The 17919-nt window shown below is 38.7% G+C and overlaps 3 protein-coding genes across 3 annotated transcripts; 2 read left to right on the top strand and 1 right to left on the bottom strand.

The window, feature by feature from the left end:
- Nucleotides 1–585: 585 nt before the first annotated feature.
- Nucleotides 586–4390, bottom strand: LOC117629632 (formin-like protein 11). Its single transcript, XM_034362183.1, has 4 exons — nt 2225–4390; nt 1952–2142; nt 1434–1669; nt 586–1349 (listed from the first exon to the last, which is right to left on the bottom strand). The coding sequence occupies exons 1-4, from the start codon at nt 3931–3933 to the stop codon at nt 621–623; spliced, it is 2865 nt and encodes a 954-aa protein (XP_034218074.1). The 5' UTR covers nt 3934–4390; the 3' UTR covers nt 586–620.
- A 3450-nt stretch (nt 4391–7840) lies between these two features.
- On the top strand, nt 7841–12438 carry LOC117631364 (respiratory burst oxidase homolog protein B). The gene is made up of 13 exons (XM_034364475.1): nt 7841–7914; nt 8032–8585; nt 8678–8837; nt 9156–9204; nt 9305–9418; nt 9593–10021; nt 10109–10495; nt 10650–10745; nt 10857–10972; nt 11077–11179; nt 11261–11334; nt 11472–12001; nt 12216–12438. Exons 2-13 carry the CDS (start codon nt 8072–8074, stop codon nt 12323–12325), a joined length of 2682 nt encoding a protein of 893 aa, XP_034220366.1. The 5' UTR covers nt 7841–7914; nt 8032–8071; the 3' UTR covers nt 12326–12438.
- Nucleotides 12439–13513: 1075 nt separating this feature from the next.
- On the top strand, nt 13514–15720 carry LOC117632987 (heavy metal-associated isoprenylated plant protein 34). The gene is made up of 3 exons (XM_034366641.1): nt 13514–13755; nt 13861–13936; nt 14188–15720. Exons 1-3 carry the CDS (start codon nt 13669–13671, stop codon nt 15363–15365), a joined length of 1341 nt encoding a protein of 446 aa, XP_034222532.1. The 5' UTR covers nt 13514–13668; the 3' UTR covers nt 15366–15720.
- The last annotated feature ends 2199 nt before the right edge of the window (nt 15721–17919 follow it).

Raw genomic sequence — 17919 nt, 5'->3', positions numbered from 1 at the left:
CCCATTCGAGTTGACACGTGGGTTCTGATGAAATCCGGATGCTTCTTGAATTGTGCAGAAGGGGAAAAAGGCGCGAGGATAAATGGCGGTTGAAGGCTAAATTGGGTATTGTCTGAAAGAATAAGAAGCTCGGCTCATGTTTCAGCTGTCAAAAGGCCCAATAGGGTCACTGAGTTTGGGCTGAGCTGGACTACAATTCCTTTGTGTTGCTTTGGCCCATGATCACTGACATTATGTAGGCCCAAACCTATCCAACATGACGTCACGTGACAAGTCGATATTCCAAATTACCCTAATCTACGGGGAAAGGGTTCAAACTCATATGCAAATAGGTGAACATACTCCTCTCATTAACTGATATAGTTCACATTTGCGTACTCAGCGGTTCAGATGAGATATTTGGATTGTAACATTAAAAATTTGTGGATTATTCGTCTTTATTTTATCTAATCAATTGGCATATACCACATTTACATATTCACGGGTTGGATAACAAATTTAACCCAACACAACCTTAAGGTAAAGTAACTAATTCAATTGAAATTATTCAAAACTCTACATAAAAAATTTCAATACCAGCTTAAAGAATAGAATGCTTGCATCTTATCAAACAATAAAATCTATCGGAACGGAGCAAGAGGATTTGGAGTGCGTGCGGCTTTTGAGCTCCTAAGCTCTTTACAAACATGATCTAACATGCCCAAAAAGTCTCTAACAATCACAAATATCCTAAGTGGGTTGGCTTCTTCTTTGCTCACATTCCCATGAAAATACTCTGTGATCTGTTTCACATGTGACAGGACCCTGTTCTCATCACCCTGCAACTCTTTCATGCTCTTCTCTGCATAGTTTATGAAAGATTTCATGGAACTTATCAAATTCCCACTTTTTTCATCCATGCATAGCTCCTTGTGTATTAGATGTTTTATTTTGGCCATCCCATCGGATAGATTTGAGACACTGCTTGCAAGAACATCTAAGTCTAGTGTAGCTGTCTTCTTCACATTGTAGAGCTCAGTGCTGAGACCAGAAACAAGGTCTAGCCCCATTCTTCTGTAATCTTCTTCCTTCTCTTCTAGAGTTATGATTTTGTTTTTCTGGCTGATCCTCCCCATTATGCTATCTGAGACTCTGATCCCTTCTGCCCTTATTATTTCTTGGACAACAAAATGTAACAAGGTAGTCTTTCCATCAGTTCCTTTTACATCAGAGAGCTTGAGGAGAGTGTCTAGCTTGAATGCTTTAGCACCTCCTCTGATAGTTCCCACATTCATACGGTTGCCTGTTTTCAACACCGCTTCGAGTAGCTTCAAGAAGAGCCTGCTTGACCTCAGTTCCTTGCAGGCCTCCTATAGTATTATGATTAAACAGAAGGAAGAGATTAGTTTGTGCTCAAATGTACTTCTTGCTGCATAATGTGGTTTGGTGGTTACCTCTAGCACTGAAAAGGAGTTCCTGAGATGAACCACCTCATCTTCGAAAGTTTCTCTGTAAAGCATCGCTTCGACTCGTAGAAAGGCAAAGGGTACTTTAAGCACTGCCTTCACAAACTTCTCTGCTGATCCTAGTTCATTGATGTCTCCTTTGTAGCCAGAGAGCTTAGCCTCTTCTTCCTTGGTGGGTTCCATCCTTACAAGTGCTTCCAGTTGTTGTAAACCCAAGCCGTTTCCTGTTAATTTCTTAATGTTGTTAAATGACATGAAGTTTATAATATGTTGGCTAGAAATGTAGAGGGCATTTATCTTTGATCATTCCCTGCTAGGCAATTATGAGCCTATCGGACCTATCCAAATGCCAACAATAGGACTTCAGGTACTTCATAGGACATTTATATAGAATTTCATTTTGGTTCATATTAAATTGTTACTTTCTGATAACCTCAAAGCTTCATGACAGACCCTTGATTTTGATTGTTTATGGTACAGGTTATATAAGATTAGGAGTTACATACCTTGTAGAAGTGCTTCACATACTTGCTCAGCAGTAGAATTCAGGGCTTTTGAGAGTATGGTTATGTTCTGTAGTCTCTTTGGCTCAAGCACATGCTTGCTTGGAGAAGGGCTCTTGCTTTTTGCTTCATCATTCTTCATTGTGCCTTGTAGATTGTACCCAAAAAGTGACTCAATCATTTCCTCATCCAACCTGTTTCAAGACACATGATTTGTTCAGATTTAAACAGAAAAGGAGGAAGACAAATTGTAAGCTACAACATAATGTCACTTACTCAAATGAGCTTGATCTCAGTTTGTCCCACACCATAGAATGGTCAGGTGCAGCTCTAACTTTATCCCAGTGCAACGGCTTCAGTTTAGGCAATGGAGTTCCATCTTTTCCCAATGGTGTAGATTGAGGGAGTGGCGGAGGAGGTGGACCTCTGGATAAGCTATTATTTACTTTCGAAAAGGGAGGTGGGCAGGGTGGTGGAGGAATAGGAGGTGGAGTTTCTGAAGGTCCAGAGGGGTTTTGAGGCGAAACCGAAAATCCACCTTCTGGGGTTTGGTTTGATCCAGAAGAAGAATCTGATTGTCTTGGAGATGATAGATTTGGCAATGTAGAAGAAGAGCATGAAGCTTTGGATGCAATTCTAGCTGAACTAGAAGAAAGATGGAAAGGAGGAAAATGTATGATTGGGGGTGGGGGTGGAGGGGGTGGTGCTGGAGGGGCTGTGAAATTCTTTTCACAATTGGAAGAGCATGGTGCAGTTGGTCTCTTGTGTTCTGCATTTCTTGGAGACAGTAAATCCAGAACTGGAGTCGGGTTTTGGTTTGGGGTTGCTGGTTGATCTGGTAAGTTCATAAAAGAGGGTGCTAAACCAGGTTCTCTGTTTGACACATTTGTGGAGAGAATGTCTGATGCATCACCTAGAGTACCTGCTGAAGCATTCGAAAGCCGGATGTTTGATGAATTTGAGTCTCCAAAAGAATGGAATGATTCATCATCAGAGGAATAAGAATCAATGGGAATAACTTTTTCCCTAGTTGGGGAATTAGCACAATTAGATTCATATTTGGTTGGCTCTGCAATATCCTCATGAACAGACATAATTTCCATTGTGGAAGAACTACTACTAGCATTGTCATCAAATTCTGATTTTACCAGTTCTTGGTTTGACTCTTCCCTCTCAAGCAATGTACATCTTGCTGTGCTAAGATTTGGTGATGTGTTTACAGTTTCACATGTTTCCTTGGGACACGAAAGCTGTTGTTGCTCTAAATCCATGCTTAATGATTCAATATACATGAGATCAGTGGTGCCAGGGTTTAAGCTCACCTTGCTTGCAGATTTTTGGGAACTACCATACTTTGATCCACCTCTTGCTCCTCCCTTTTTGCTGTACACTGAAATAGCTCTTGTGGGTTTCTTCTTGGCTTTTTTGTACTTCCTGCAAGCCCAAATGAGGCTAAGGACACAAATCACAGTGGCAGCCCCTGCAGAAACAAGAACTGCTACAAGTATCCTTGTGATTCTGCCTTTATCCTCCCTTGGAATTGTGTGAGGCTTTGGGATTGAGTGCAAGCGATGTGGAGGATGTGAATGTGGATGGATGTGCAGCACAGGAGCAGGAGCAGGAGCAGGACTTGGAGCCTCAGCTTCACTGAAGGGTGATGAAGAAGGTGATGGAGACACATTTTCAGTGTCACCAACTGATGGCATTTTCTTTTGGAAGCTCTTCAAACCAAGTAAAGCTCTGAACTTTTCCACAACTGAGATTGCATTCTCTTTATTCTCATCTTCCCCTGAAACTTTCCCAATGTGCAGGCTTTGGATCCCATCAATATTGTCCTCCATGAAAGACATTTGTTGTAGGCCATGAACACTGAAGTCCTTTGCTGCATCTGGTAAAGCATCAGCAGTAATAATGTGAGCATTGGGTAATGAAAAGAAAAAAGATACGATGAAAATCATGTGGAGAATCTGAAAACTGTATCCCATTTTTCTCTCTCAACCAAAAACCATCAAGCCACCAATCGAACTTTCTGTTTATAAATCATCTTCTTTTTTTTCTTTGTAAAAGGCCCTTTGGGTGGGTATATCAGTATACAGGTGGTGTGCAATGAAGATCAAGTGCACACAGAGAGAGAGAGAGAGAGAGTCTTAAATGCTACTCCAAGGAACCTCTGAGCCTGGCAGTTGAAGTTGTGCTGGCCCTTCTTTACTTCCCTGTTCATGCACTCTTATCTCCTCTCACCTCCATAAATACCTCTGCAAAAGCATCTCTATATTGTCTTTCAAGGATATTCTAAATCCTAATTTGACACCATTTGTTCTTGTCTTATTTTCTTTAAATGCATTTTTTGCTAGAGAAAAGGTGAACATGTTTTCTGCTACTCATCAATTACCACTCATGAAGTTCATCATCATTTTTCTCTCAGTTTCAGTGATGACTTTCATGAAGGGCCTTTACATGCAAATTGGGTCATGGGATTTGCACTTGAAAATGGCTTTTTAGTATCTAAAAGTCATCAAATCAAAACAAGTCCTGATGGGTCCCATTTTTGTTGGTCCTTGCCTAACTATTTAGAAGGTTGATAAATTACTACCAGTTCTCTCCAACCCTCATAATTGCAGAGAGGTATATGCACAAATGGGACCATCACTTTCCCATGTGGTCTTTGTTTGTTTATAAGAGAAACCAAAAGCAAAACATCCAAAAGTGAAAATCTATAAGATCTTTGATCTTTTGTAAAATTATGGGGAGGCTAAAGTTTGATTAGCAGTTGCTTGTCCCTTTCTCATACTTTAAGTGGCTAGGTCGTACTGTTTAATAGTTGCTCTTTCTGGAGTAGCAACCAAAGTTCTGGTGAGATTATTTCATATTTCATGACCTAATTTCATAGTCATTAGCGTCTGTGTTGTCCCCTCACCTAACACCCCCCAGAGAGAGAGAGAGAGAGAGAGAGAGAGAGAGAGAGAGACTCGAACTGACTACCTGCATGTCGTTAGTAATTGGCTGAGCGGTTGCTTATAATTTAATCAGACACTAGGCAATGGGGGACCTTATCATGCACCACTTACTGTCTTCTTGTGAACAATGGCCTGTAACCATTTTGTTACCAACCATTTTGCGAAGAGCAGAATCTCACTCTTGATTAGTTATTCAACTAAAAAACTAGTTGAGTGCAAGTCATTTGTAACTTAAATGGTTAAGAATATTTACCTATATATTTAAGGCATTAGGTTCGATAATCAGCTCCTAATATCAATTGTATCAAAACAAAAAAATCAGTCAAAATCTTGAGCTCACTGTGATGCGATCAACTTGTACATATTTTTTCACTGTGTACAGTTTTAGACTGGGTTTCACTTTTATCTACATTCCTCTCTTTCTACTCCCATTATTGTCCAATTGGCCATAGCAGCTTGTCTATATGATATCTCAAGACAAACAAGATATACGGTTCCATTCTGCCAAAAGCTGGCAGAATACTGAATTGGGTCCAATCCAAGCTAATCAGACTGGATGGTAGATTTGTTAAAAACCCCGAGCTGCATTAGTCATTGTTACATTTAATCAATCATACAAACAATTTGTTCACCCCAAAAAAATCACACAAACAATTTTCTTTTCTAGTTAATAATCAACGAGGGAGACCTTAATAGCCATCAAATTAGTTAGAGAGTTATTATTGAATGACCGGATTGAACCCGTTAACATAATCCCTTCATTACGACAGCTCCCAATTCATCATCCCTTACCAACATTGATTTGAGTGACCCTCTTATGGTCCTAACCCTTTTCTGTTGAAGCCAGGAACCATCGATTGATCCTACAACATACAGGGGAGATGAGGCCAGAGACAAAGGGTACAAAAACTTAATGGCATCATGTGAGGCCTCCAAACCAAACTTGTATTCAATCTGGGCCTGTTTAAAGCAATCAAATCTCTCATTCTTGAACTCAAATGTAAGGGATGTGGGCTTAATCCGTGGCCCAATTATAAGCTGAAGTGACTTGCTTTGACATGTTCTTCTTCCTTCCAATGCAATTTCTCTCTGTGATGTGGAGAAGATTAACTCGTAAAAGTCCAACAAAGTGTCTTCAAATTTTGACTGCTTTTGGAAAACCAAGAGTCTGCTTCTGCCTCATTTTGCAGGTGCCACTTTCTAAACCAAGAGTCTGCTTCTGCTTCTGCCTCATATATATATCTGCCCTTCTTCTTCTTTTCTCCTTGTTTGCTAGTTTTTAACTTTATCACCGTCTTCACCATTTTGACTGAGATTAGCCAAAGCTTAATTTTGGCTGGCTGATTCCAAAAAATATTAAGTCCTTGGGAATTGAGGAAGTTGTACAAATATTTGGTTTGATAGACAAAGGAAATTCTAATTCGTATAAATAATAATTAATGTGTACACATGACTACATCCATGTCTAATTTTAATATTCATAAATCATTTTTTTCTTTGATATGATCGTGAGTGTCGGGCTCGGTTTGAAATGAATCAAACCAAATTCATTGTGATTGTTATATTAAAATAAACATTTAATTGCTTTTACTTTTACTTTGATCTTTTTTCTGCTCTAGTTTTACTTTTACTTTGATATTTCATTGGCCAACACATCATTCATATGCCTTTTTACCTACCATGCACTTTTTCATGAGTTACTAAATCACTCATAGTTGTAAATTTTTAAAGCGTGATCAACGTTTTTTCTTTGGTCCCCAAATAAAAAGGAGGACCCTATCAATTTTTCTTTGTATGATTGTGATTGAGCACTCACAAATAGTTGTAGCAAAGTCAAGGATCTAAATAATTTGTTGATACAAGCGATATTTAAAGAAGGAGAAATCGAACCTAAAACCTCGGATACAAGAATAGATGCTCTTAACCATTTTAACTTCAAATCCATTGTTGCGAAAAGATCATTCTAGTACTTGGTTATTAGACCTAACTAAGCATATTTGGATTAATAAAAAGGAGCATGCTAGAATTTTGAGGGATGGAAAAGCTCATTTCACGCATCATGCAGGGCCCAATTATTTATTGTCTTTTTTCCCCTCTATTATTACAATTATTTGTTGACTTGATATATGTAGAATTTTGAAGGTTTTTTTTCTTCCCAGATTATGATACTACTATTTGTATAATATAAATTAGATATCTTTGTCATTCTGTAATTATATAACACTTTCAATGTTACTTTAGTGAATTTTGGGTATTAACTGGTATTTTATATGCGCCATGCGAAATACACGAGGATTAACTGACTTGGATAGATATAATTATTTGTTTCTGTCAATTTTGGCTACTCTAATCTCAATCTTCTCCTTATTAAGATATTATGGGGTAATCAAACCACAATAATATTCTGCTATATCTTAACATGCTGTTACACACTCATTTTGACCTTGATAGCAATTAGCATTACAAATTTTCTTATATATCTTTATCTTTTCGTCACCCTCCATTATGCAGCTAAAATGATTACTAATCTACACGCTTGAGCACGGTTTGGATTGAATCGATATTTATTCAAAATCGCAAACCTTACTGTAAAAAAAAATAAAAAAGTACTGAAAGTTGAAGTTGACTTGCACAAACTGATTAATCTAGCACCATAACGAAGGCTTTGTAGTTTTTTTTTTTTTTTCTTCAAGTTGGTTAAAGTTCACGGGTTCAATTCTCACATTGTGGCGTTGACGTTTTTGGTGTCATATGTTTGAAGTCTAACAACTCCCATGATTTCATCAAACAACCCAGATGCGCCCCCTGGTTTGGTTTCTCTCTTTTTTTGACTTCTCCAATCTCCCCTGTTTCAGCCACTACTCAATTTTTTTTTTATATATAAACCCCCTTCCCATTTCCAAGTTTCCATATCCCGTCCAAATCTGACCCCAACTTATAATTCTCAACCTTTTCCTTCCTCATTCCCAAGTTATCTTAGCTGACAGCAACACCAAGAAACTCTTTCCTGTAAGGCAAAAGGGCCCTTGCATAGCATATAATTCATTGTGGGCAGTGTTGTCTTTTCACTAGCATATTGTCACCCTGCTAATTCCAAACTGGTTTTTTTTTTTTTTTTTTTCCCAGGAAAACAAACACCTTCTTCTGTACTGATTTTCCAACAGCAATGGAGATTCAAGAACACCGATGCGATTCGTTGTCCGAAACAGAAAGCACAGGGGTTGGCCATAGCGGTCCGTTAAGCGGACCCCTAGTGACCAACAAGAGGAACAACAGCAGCGAAAGAAGTGCTAGGTTCAAGAGCAGCGATCAAGAAGAATGCTACGTTGAAATCACATTGGATGTTCGCGACGACACCGTTTTGGTGCACAACATCAGGGGAGGCGACTCTGAGACTGCAATGCTAGCGAGCAAGCTAGAGAGAAGGGCTTCATCGCTTTCTCTTGGCTCGCAACTCTCGTTCAGATTGAGACAAGTGTCCCAGGAACTGAAGCGCATGACATCTTCCAAGAGCTTCAAGAGGGTCGATAGGACCAAGTCCGGGGCTGCTCGTGCACTCAAGGGGCTCAAATTCATGACCAAAAATGTGGGCAGCGAAGGCTGGTCAGAAATCGAAACAAGGTTCGATGAATTGGCTGTCGATGGCACTCTTCCTAAGTTGCGGTTTGCTCAATGTATAGGTACGAAATGTTGTCACACCTTGTCACATTGTTTTATATATGCACTACAATAACATTGTTTGAAAGTTATAAACGGTGTCGTTTTGTGATAGGGATGGACGAGTCGAGTGAGTTCGCTGGCGAGTTGTTCGACGCGTTGGCTCGTCGGAGAGGCATAACAGCAGGTTGTGTGAGCAAGGATGAGTTGAGAGAATTTTGGGAGCAGATTTCAGATATCAGCTTTGATGCCAGGCTACAAACCTTCTTTGACATGTGAGGCTTACTTCATTATTCACTGTGTCTATCCCTTTGATTTAGGGCCAAAAAAAAAAGAAGATTTTGTTAGCCTAGTCATTGTGTCACAAGGGCAACACAATTATTGCCCACAGCTAGCTGATCATGTGCAGACAGAGCCCATATGAGATGATGATGATGTGTTCATAACATCAATCATTCTGCTTAAATATAATTTAATAAAGGGCATTTAGATAAGACTAAGGTTGAAAAAGAAAAATATAATATATTAGGTATGTAGGAATTCTTTGTTTTTTCCATTGTCTCTAGCTAACACATGCATGGTGGTGAATCAAGGGTGGACAAAAATGCAGACGGTCGAATCACAGAAGAAGAGGTGAAAGAGGTAGAGTTCTTTGGAAATTCAAATGGTTGACTATTTTGATTCTATGTTTTGTTTATATTAAAAATGAAACTAAACATTATTATATTTGTTTAATTTTCAGATTATTTCCTTAAGTGCCTGTGCTAATAGGCTGTCACAAATTCAAGAACGAGTTGAGGAATATGCAGCATTGATCATGGAAGAGCTCGACCCAGACAACATTGGATATATTGAGGTTAACATCTTTTCATTTTCAAGTCTTGAATTTGCTTGCAATTTGGGCTCAGCCTGGTCTGGTCCAAACCCAATTGGGCCAAGTAGTCCTAATTGGCCCATAAGTATTTGGAGTTGGGTGGCCTTAGAAACACAAATCTCTCGAACATAACAACAATTTGGGCCTTAATTGCAGTTGTACAATTTGGAAATGCTACTTCTCCAAGGCCCAACCCAATCAACGAACCTCGTCACAGACAGTGGTATCCAGAGCCAGTTGCTAAGCCAAAAGCTAGTCCCAACCAAAGAGCACAACCCTATACGGCGGTTGTACAAAAGGCTGGCCTACTTCATGGAGGACAATTGGAAGCGGATTTGGGTAATTGCCCTATGGATTTTGATCTGTTTGAGCCTATTCACTTGGAAATTCATCCAATATAAGCATCGGGCCGTCTTCGATGTAATGGGCTATTGCGTGTCCATTGCCAAGGGTGGAGCTGAGACCCTCAAGTTCAACATGGCCCTAATTCTTCTACCAGTTTGTAGAAATACAATTACTTGGCTAAGGAGCAAGACAAAGTTAGGGATTATAGTTCCCTTTGATGACAACATTAACTTTCATAAGGTATCATGCTACAAAATTCAAAATGTGATTAGTAAACATGATATATGTTACTATCTAATTTATGTGATTGCTTTAAAATTTGTTTAGGTGATTGCATTTGGGATTATAGTCGGAGTAGGTCTACATGCAGGGTCACATTTGACATGTGACTTCCCTAAGCTACTACACTCAACCGATGACGAATACGACCCAATGAAGCCATTTTTTGGCAACAAAAGGCCAGACAACTATTGGTGGTTCGTAAAGGGCACGGAAGGCTGGACCGGGGTGGTGATGGTGGCACTAATGGCAGTGGCCTACACATTAGCACAACCATGGTTCCGTCGCAATCGGCTCAACCTCCCCAAAACCCTGAAAAGACTAACCGGGTTCAATGCCTTTTGGTACTCACACCACCTATTTGTTATAGTCTACATCCTCTTTATCATCCACGGATACTTTCTTTACCTCTCCAAGAATTGGGACAAAAAAACTGTAAGTGATTCTTAAATTAAATTGTACCATCCTCCACCTTCGCTGACCAAGTTAAAGCTAGCACGCGAGAGATTAAATTTGAAGGCTGGTGGCAGCAGGGCTTTGCTTTTTTCCTCTGATTTCATAACCTTGCTCTGTTCATGAATTGTCACAGACGTGGATGTATTTGGCAGTCCCAATCCTACTCTATGCATGTGAACGCTTAATTCGCGCATTCAGGTCTGGCTATAAAACTGTTAGGATCTTGAAGGTACGAGTCTGTGTGCCGAAAGTTGATCAGCTTCTTCTCCACTTTTGGGGTGATGCATTTTTCTTTATCGAGAAGCTAAAGATTTTGGTCAAATCCTTTATTGTTTTTCAGGTCGCAGTTTACCCAGGAAATGTTTTGGCTCTGCATATGTCAACACCACAGGGGTTTAAGTACACTAGTGGCCAATATATTTATGTCAATTGCTCAGCTATTTCCCCATTTCAATGGTAATTAAATGTCAAATATTAGTTTTTATTATTATTATTATTTAGTACTACTTTGATTAGTAGAATAACAGGTCATTAATTATCATAATTAATGTATTTTATAGGCATCCTTTCTCAATTACTTCGGCTCCTGGAGATGATTACCTAAGCATACATATTCGAACATTAGGTGACTGGACATCACAGCTCAAATCCATTTTCTCTAAGGTAAATTCATTTGCATAAACATGGTTAATTTGTGGTACATAGTTTTGTATATGATACCTCAATTTTGGAATATGATTGTAGGTTTGTCAGCCTCCATCTAGCGAACAAAGTGGCCTTTTAAGAGCTGATATTGCACCTGGCAATGTGAAACTTAGGTATGTATTTCATTTCGAGCAGTGAATCGTGATTGTCAACTATTGATGCGTGTGAATCTCAACCGTCCATGGACATTGAACTCTAATGAGGGTTTTCAAATGCTATTAAATTATTAATTTGAAGTATGTATTAGCAGGATGCCAAGACTCCTAATTGATGGTCCCTATGGTGCTCCAGCACAAGACTACAAAGAATACGAAGTCCTTCTACTTGTGGGCCTAGGAATTGGGGCCACTCCTCTGATTAGCATAGTCAAAGATGTGCTTACCAACATTAAGCAACAAAAGGAAACAGAAGATCATCAAGGGAATATGGTAGAGAATAATGGTGATAACAAAGACAACAAAAGAAAGTCTTTTGTCACCAAACGAGCTTACTTCTATTGGATCACAAGAGAGCAGGGCTCGTTTGAGTGGTTTAGGGGTGTGATGGATGAGGTGGCTGAAAATGACAAAGATGGTGTCATTGAGCTCCACAACTACTGCACAAGCGTGTATGAAGAAGGAGATGCTCGATCAGCCCTAATTACAATGCTTCAATCTCTTAACCATGCCAAAAATGGCGTCGACATAGTTTCGGGGACAAGGGTTAAGACGCATTTTGCTAGACCAAATTGGCGCAATGTTTTTAAGCATGTAGCTGTTAAACATACGAATCAACGAGTTGGTAAGTTTTAATCTTTGAGGAGAATCGAACCCTTAACTTGAATTTCAAAATTTTTAAAACTTGATCAAAATGACCATACATGGACTAATAAGCTCTGTCTTTTTTATCTGTTTTCTAGCAAAACTAAGGAGCAAAAAGAATCGTTTTTCTTGCTTTGCTTTTATTATAAATGTCTTGTATATTAATTTGGTTTTGCTTTGTCCTTTTGTTGCAGGAGTATTTTACTGTGGTGCACATGGATTAGTCGGGGAGTTAAAGAGGCTATCTCAAGACTTTTCCCGGAAAACTGAGACCAAGTTTGATTTCCACAAGGAGAATTTTTGAAAACCTAATGATCTCAGATTCATTCAAATGCTATGAGTTTATTCCATTCATTTCAATTTTCCACTTGTACAGTTGCAAACTAGAATATATATCAACAAGGTTTTAGTTCCTGTTTGGCTGATGAAGTTGTGTTTAAGTTTCTTGCGTATTATTCAGAGATGCTAATTCTTGCTTTGTTATGACAAATTGTTTTAGAAAGAAAAAAAAAAAAAAAAAAAGCAAATTAAAAGCAGAAAAAAACTGAAACACTATTTTAACAGTTAAATAAAGGCTAGCTTTATTCTGAATGCCTTGTAATTGGAAAGTTCTTCCTACAGCTACAGCCCATAGGGACCAAATGAAGCAATCCATTTTAAAAAGCTTCTTGTTTTGTTTATTATTCTGTAAAATCGTACTCTTTTTCGTTTTCTTTAGACCAACCAATTGGAAAATAAAACACAACTCAAAGTCTAGATGCATGAAGGCAGTTCTTTAACTTTCTGGGGAAGTTTGCCACTAACCCACAACAAGAAGTTGGTACATAGAAAAATTCGTCCTACATTTCACCTCCATACTTAGCAACAAAAGTGTCATTTGATTCTCTGTAATTTAAATTAGTGTAAAGTAAAATATCGCTTTATTAAAATAAAATAAAAAAGTGTCACATTTGGGTTTGTTGATTTTGGTTGCTATCTCCAGCATAATGATCATCAGGTAAGTTTTTCCCAAAACCCAAGAGGATAAAAAACACCAGAAGCATAAAAAGATAGAATCTTCACATCAGAGCCAAATGAATACATCTACATACTCAAATGTTTGATTATAATTTTACACAAAAAAGAGAGGGGATTTGGAGTTAGCTGGGAGTATTGAATGGTTACTTTGCTGAGCCTTCCTCAGATCAATAAAGTTCTATGATTTGGCATTATAAAACTCCAAATGCCAGTAATCTTAGCTAGCAGGAGGCATCAAGTCCTATATTGATAGGTGTCAAATTTTTTAATTTTTAATTAATTAATTAATTAATTTTTATTTTTTTTTGCGAAAATGATAGGTGTCAATTAAGTATATATAATCTTTCATTTCAATTTAATTTATATTGTACTAAATTTATTGTAAAGAAAAAATTTAAAAAGAAGAAATGCCACCCCACCCAGCACCAACTTCAAGGACCCCACTGTATTTTCCACTGTGCTACTCAATTCCCCTCCAGTCACTAGATCTTTCCTCCCCATTATAAAGACCTCACTTCCTTGTGAAGTTTTCCCAGTTGACACTTGCCGCACTCATTGCAAGCTCTCTCTCTAGCTCTTTCTTTCTTCCTATACAAAGCGTGCTCTCTCTTTTTCTGTCAATCTTTCCTAATGGCAACAACAACTGAACCCAAGGCAGAAGCCAAAGCTGAACCAAAAGAAATTGAAGAAATTTCTCAGCCTCCTCTCAAATACAAGGTATTAAATGAAGCCATGGTTAACTTCTGTGAACACCAACCTTATTCTTTCCAAAAAATGTTTCGACTTTTGCATGTTTCTAACATCTTCTTCTCTGTTTTGCAGACATGGGTTTTGAGAGTCTCTGTTCACTGTGAAGGCTGCAAGAAGAAAATCAACAAAAGCTTAAAACAAATGGAAGGTATAACCCTCCATTCCTGATATTCTTGAAGCATCAGTGTCAAGTTTTATTATATGGTCTCTACGATTTCAGAGTTTCGTTGTTTTTCTGACATGCATCTCATTCTTTTTCCTCATACTTCAAATGTATGAGCTCTTCTCTTCCCCTGTTTTATTATCTTTTCCGTTGGTCTTGCTGTTCAACTTTCAAATATCGAAGCTTTCGTGAAAAACATGTACTGTTTTGTTGCTGATTTGCTTTGTTGTTTTCAGGGGTTTACAAAACAGAGGTGGACATGAGGCAGCAAAAACTCACAGTAACAGGGAATGTGGAAGCAGAGACTTTGATCAAGAAGTTGACCAAGTCAGGGAAACATGCAGAGCTGTGGCCTGACCCGAAAGCTAACAATTCAAACGAAAAAAAGAAAGGTAAAGGGAAAAACAAAGAGAAGCAAAGTGACTCTGAAGGCTGCGAGGAAAGCAACCACGGTGGCCCTGGAGGTAGTGGTGACAATGAAAAGGAGACTGTCAAAGTTGAAGTTGGTCATGCTCAAGGCTCTGGGAACAAGAAAAAGCATGAAGGTGGTGGTCCGGCTGGTAATAAGAAAGCTGATGGGGGCAATATGGTCAAACCAAATGAAGGTGGTGGCGCACCCGCTAAAACTGGCGGCGGTGGGCAAGTCAAAGAGTCAAAGCCTGAGGTGGTGAGGCAGGGTGGGAATTTACCAAATCATCCACCGGTTGCCGAGAAGAAAAGCGAGGGCGCTGAAAGTGATTGCGAGGTTGAGAAAAGTGGTGGAGGTGGCGGCGGTGGAGCTAGTGGCAGTGGAAGTAAAAATAACAAAAAGAAGGGGCCAAAGGGGAATGCCAATGCTGAAGAGGATGAAGGTGAAGAATGTGTTGCTGCTCCACCAAGCACTGGATCACCAAATCATGGCAATGTGCCACGTGGACCAAGTGGCCCCCATGTTCTTCAGGATCCACGTGGCCCACGTGTGCCTCAGGGTCAGGGCCCCTATGTGCCTCAAGGGCATTTTGGGCCTACTGGGCCTTATGGGTCCCATGGGCCTCGTGGTCCACCCTATGGTCCTCATGGACAAAGCTTTGCTCCAGCTCCAGCCAATCACATTGCTCCAGCTCCAGCCCCAGCCAATCACAGGCCTCCACAGCAACATGTGTATGAGCACCAATACCCAAGGCACAGGCCTCCAGTGCAAGCTGTTCACTACAATGCTAGCTTCCCCACCAATGGCTATGGTGCATCTCATTACAATACACCAGCACCTAACTCAAATTCCTTCACTGAGACACAGCCCCCATCCTATCATTTGGACAACTATGCATCTCAGCCGTACTATCCATATCATCAGCCATCCTACAACTTACCACAGCCGTCCGATTCCTATGGGTTGTTCAGTGATGAAAATCCCAATGGGTGCTACATTATGTGAAGCTTTGTGGTGCAAAAAGAGAAGGGAGATTAGGCCTTCTACTTAGCTTGTATAAGTGCTTTTGGGGATGCTTTGTTATGTGTTATGCAGCTGGTAATGTGGATATGGAAGGAAGCCTAATCTAAGTTTAGGGGAAAATAAGTGGGGTTTAAGGTGGGGTTCTAGGGCTTAGGGTACTTTTAAGTAGTTGATCTATGTGCTTTAGCTTTGTTTAGTACTTTTTTGTCTTTTGCTCTTTTAATTATTATTAAAAGAGTTAATTAACTAAGTAGGTTCCTAATTGTCTGTCTCAGAACTTCTTTCTCATGTGTAAAAGTAGATTTTGCAATTTAGCTTATTATTAGATGGTGACTAATTTGCATTTATATTTTGAACATTCAAAGTTGGAGAATTCAATTTTTATATGTTCGAGGTATACCACTTGGGGTACCACCAACCACGTGGTATATCCGAAACATACAAAAATTACTCTCAAACTTGCCAATCAACTTACTTTTTGAACCATCTCATTTACTGCACATAAGCTTGGTTTCTTTGTAGGACCATTGCAATCTTTCAAATGCTTTTCTTTACTGATGTGTAAGGGAAAATTAATGGAGAAAAGGGAAAAGATTAATTAAACTTTAATTAGAGGTGTGCTTAAAAGGATGCTAATTACATTGTGAACTGGAATATTATTTTGTCTCTTTCTGGGCTAAGGAAACCATTTACAGATTCCTTGAGCTCGTTTTTGATTCTTAATTCTTTCATCTGTGTCTGCTGAAAATGGTTCATGTTGGTGCAGCAGGTTGTGTGGAAGAAGCAAATGTTTAAATTCACCAAATGGAAAAGTCTCTTGTTCTTTACTATAAACTCAACTCAAAGCATTAAAATAATTGATCTTGTTTGAAAGCCTTACTTTTAAAAGCAATCTCTTACTGCCATTAACCTTTGGAGTCTGTGATGGCCTGTCCTCTTGCTTTACTTTCATTTGTTTTTTCATCTAGACTTCTACTTTTGGATCAAAAGCAATTTTTTTTGCAGATTAAATTAAAAGCAGTTTTGTACGGTAGTATGGGGGTCTTTCTTTATTTCTTTCTTTTGAGAGAGACTGTCTCCTTCCTAGGGCAAGGAACCCACAAACAAAACAAATCATATTCATGATATGCTCAGAAACCAGAATGCTTGCTAATTAGCTTCTGTTTGACTTCAGTTTAGACTGTTTTTTGACCAGTTTATGAATATTAATTATTACTTAAAAAAAGGGATTAGTCTCACTTATCTGTTTTATCAAGTAGTGACACTTGGCCAAACTCCACCTTCATACTTTAATCATATTATTAGCACTGTTTTTCTGTTTTGCCCTTCCAAATGGTGGATTGGTTTTGTATTTTATTTCTAAGTGGGATTTTTGAGGGTCATATCAGTGACAATATGCAGAGGAACAAGCATTTGGTGGGTCCTACATATCTGCATACCTTTCTGGCTATATTCTCCATTGTCAAATATTGAATGGAAAATGTGAGACTCCCAATTTTATGCAAATTTTGATCAGATTTTTTTTTCTTCTGCAGTTTTAATGTCTGGAAAAAAGGCTCTTTTGGGCTTTTATTCCCTTGGCCACTTGAGAGTCATTTGACATTCCAAGCTTTGTAAGGGGAAGAGAACCTCTTTGTTTTATTCTGTTTCTTCTCTGAGGTGAGCAATGAACAATTATGGTCTCTCTCAAGGATAATTTGTTCTTAACCTTCCTATCTCCAGAAGAGATAACGGTGTTGCTGTTGTAATAAAAATGTAAATACAAATTTACCTTGGTACAAAGTTATCAGTAAAAAAAGAGATAACCAAGGACTGGACCAATGGTGTTTATGAGTTCCCTGAAACTTACCATTACTTGTACTTCACACAAAGAGAAACAGTAAAAATTCCCACTTTTTTTTTTTAGATAGGAAAATGCTGAAGCTGCTGAAAAGGGTAAGGCTGGGACAGGCCTTATTATATACAGAAAGACAGGATGAAATATATTGAATCATTGGGGCAGATGAAATTGATTCATAAGAGAATCTTAACCCAAAACCAAATCCACTTCATCTTGATATTCAAACAATTTGCATATTCTTCCTGATAAATGTCTGAGCAATTTCCATTTATCTGGAACCAGATTCCTTCAATCCAATCAAACTTCCATGCCATGTTAACCCCTTAATTATTCTCAATAAGATGATTGATTTGCACAGGGAAACACAGACAAGTGCATGCCTTCACATAAAATTGTTTTAACTTCTATGTTTTTGACAGAGTTCATTTTGCACAGTAAACAAGATGATAATACACATCAGACTTTTTCTTAATGTTGAACAGTGACTTGTTCTGTAGAAAAGCATTGACAAGACGCTGATTTGCACACCTTACTTTAAGATAACTAGAAAGCTACACCTACAGATGCTCTGATTTCCCACATAAATTGCTGTTCATCTGCCAAGTCTTATACTTGCAATTAGGCCTGCACTGGACTCCAAGTACACTATCTCCTCTGTCCCTTTTCTAAAACAGTTCAACTTCTTTGTTTTTTGTT

This window comes from Prunus dulcis, chromosome 6 (genome assembly GCF_902201215.1).
Source record: "Prunus dulcis chromosome 6, ALMONDv2, whole genome shotgun sequence".
Lineage (NCBI taxonomy): Eukaryota > Viridiplantae > Streptophyta > Magnoliopsida > Rosales > Rosaceae > Prunus > Prunus dulcis.
Note: the sequence above shows the minus strand (reverse complement) of the source record. Positions and strands in the feature narration are given on the sequence as shown.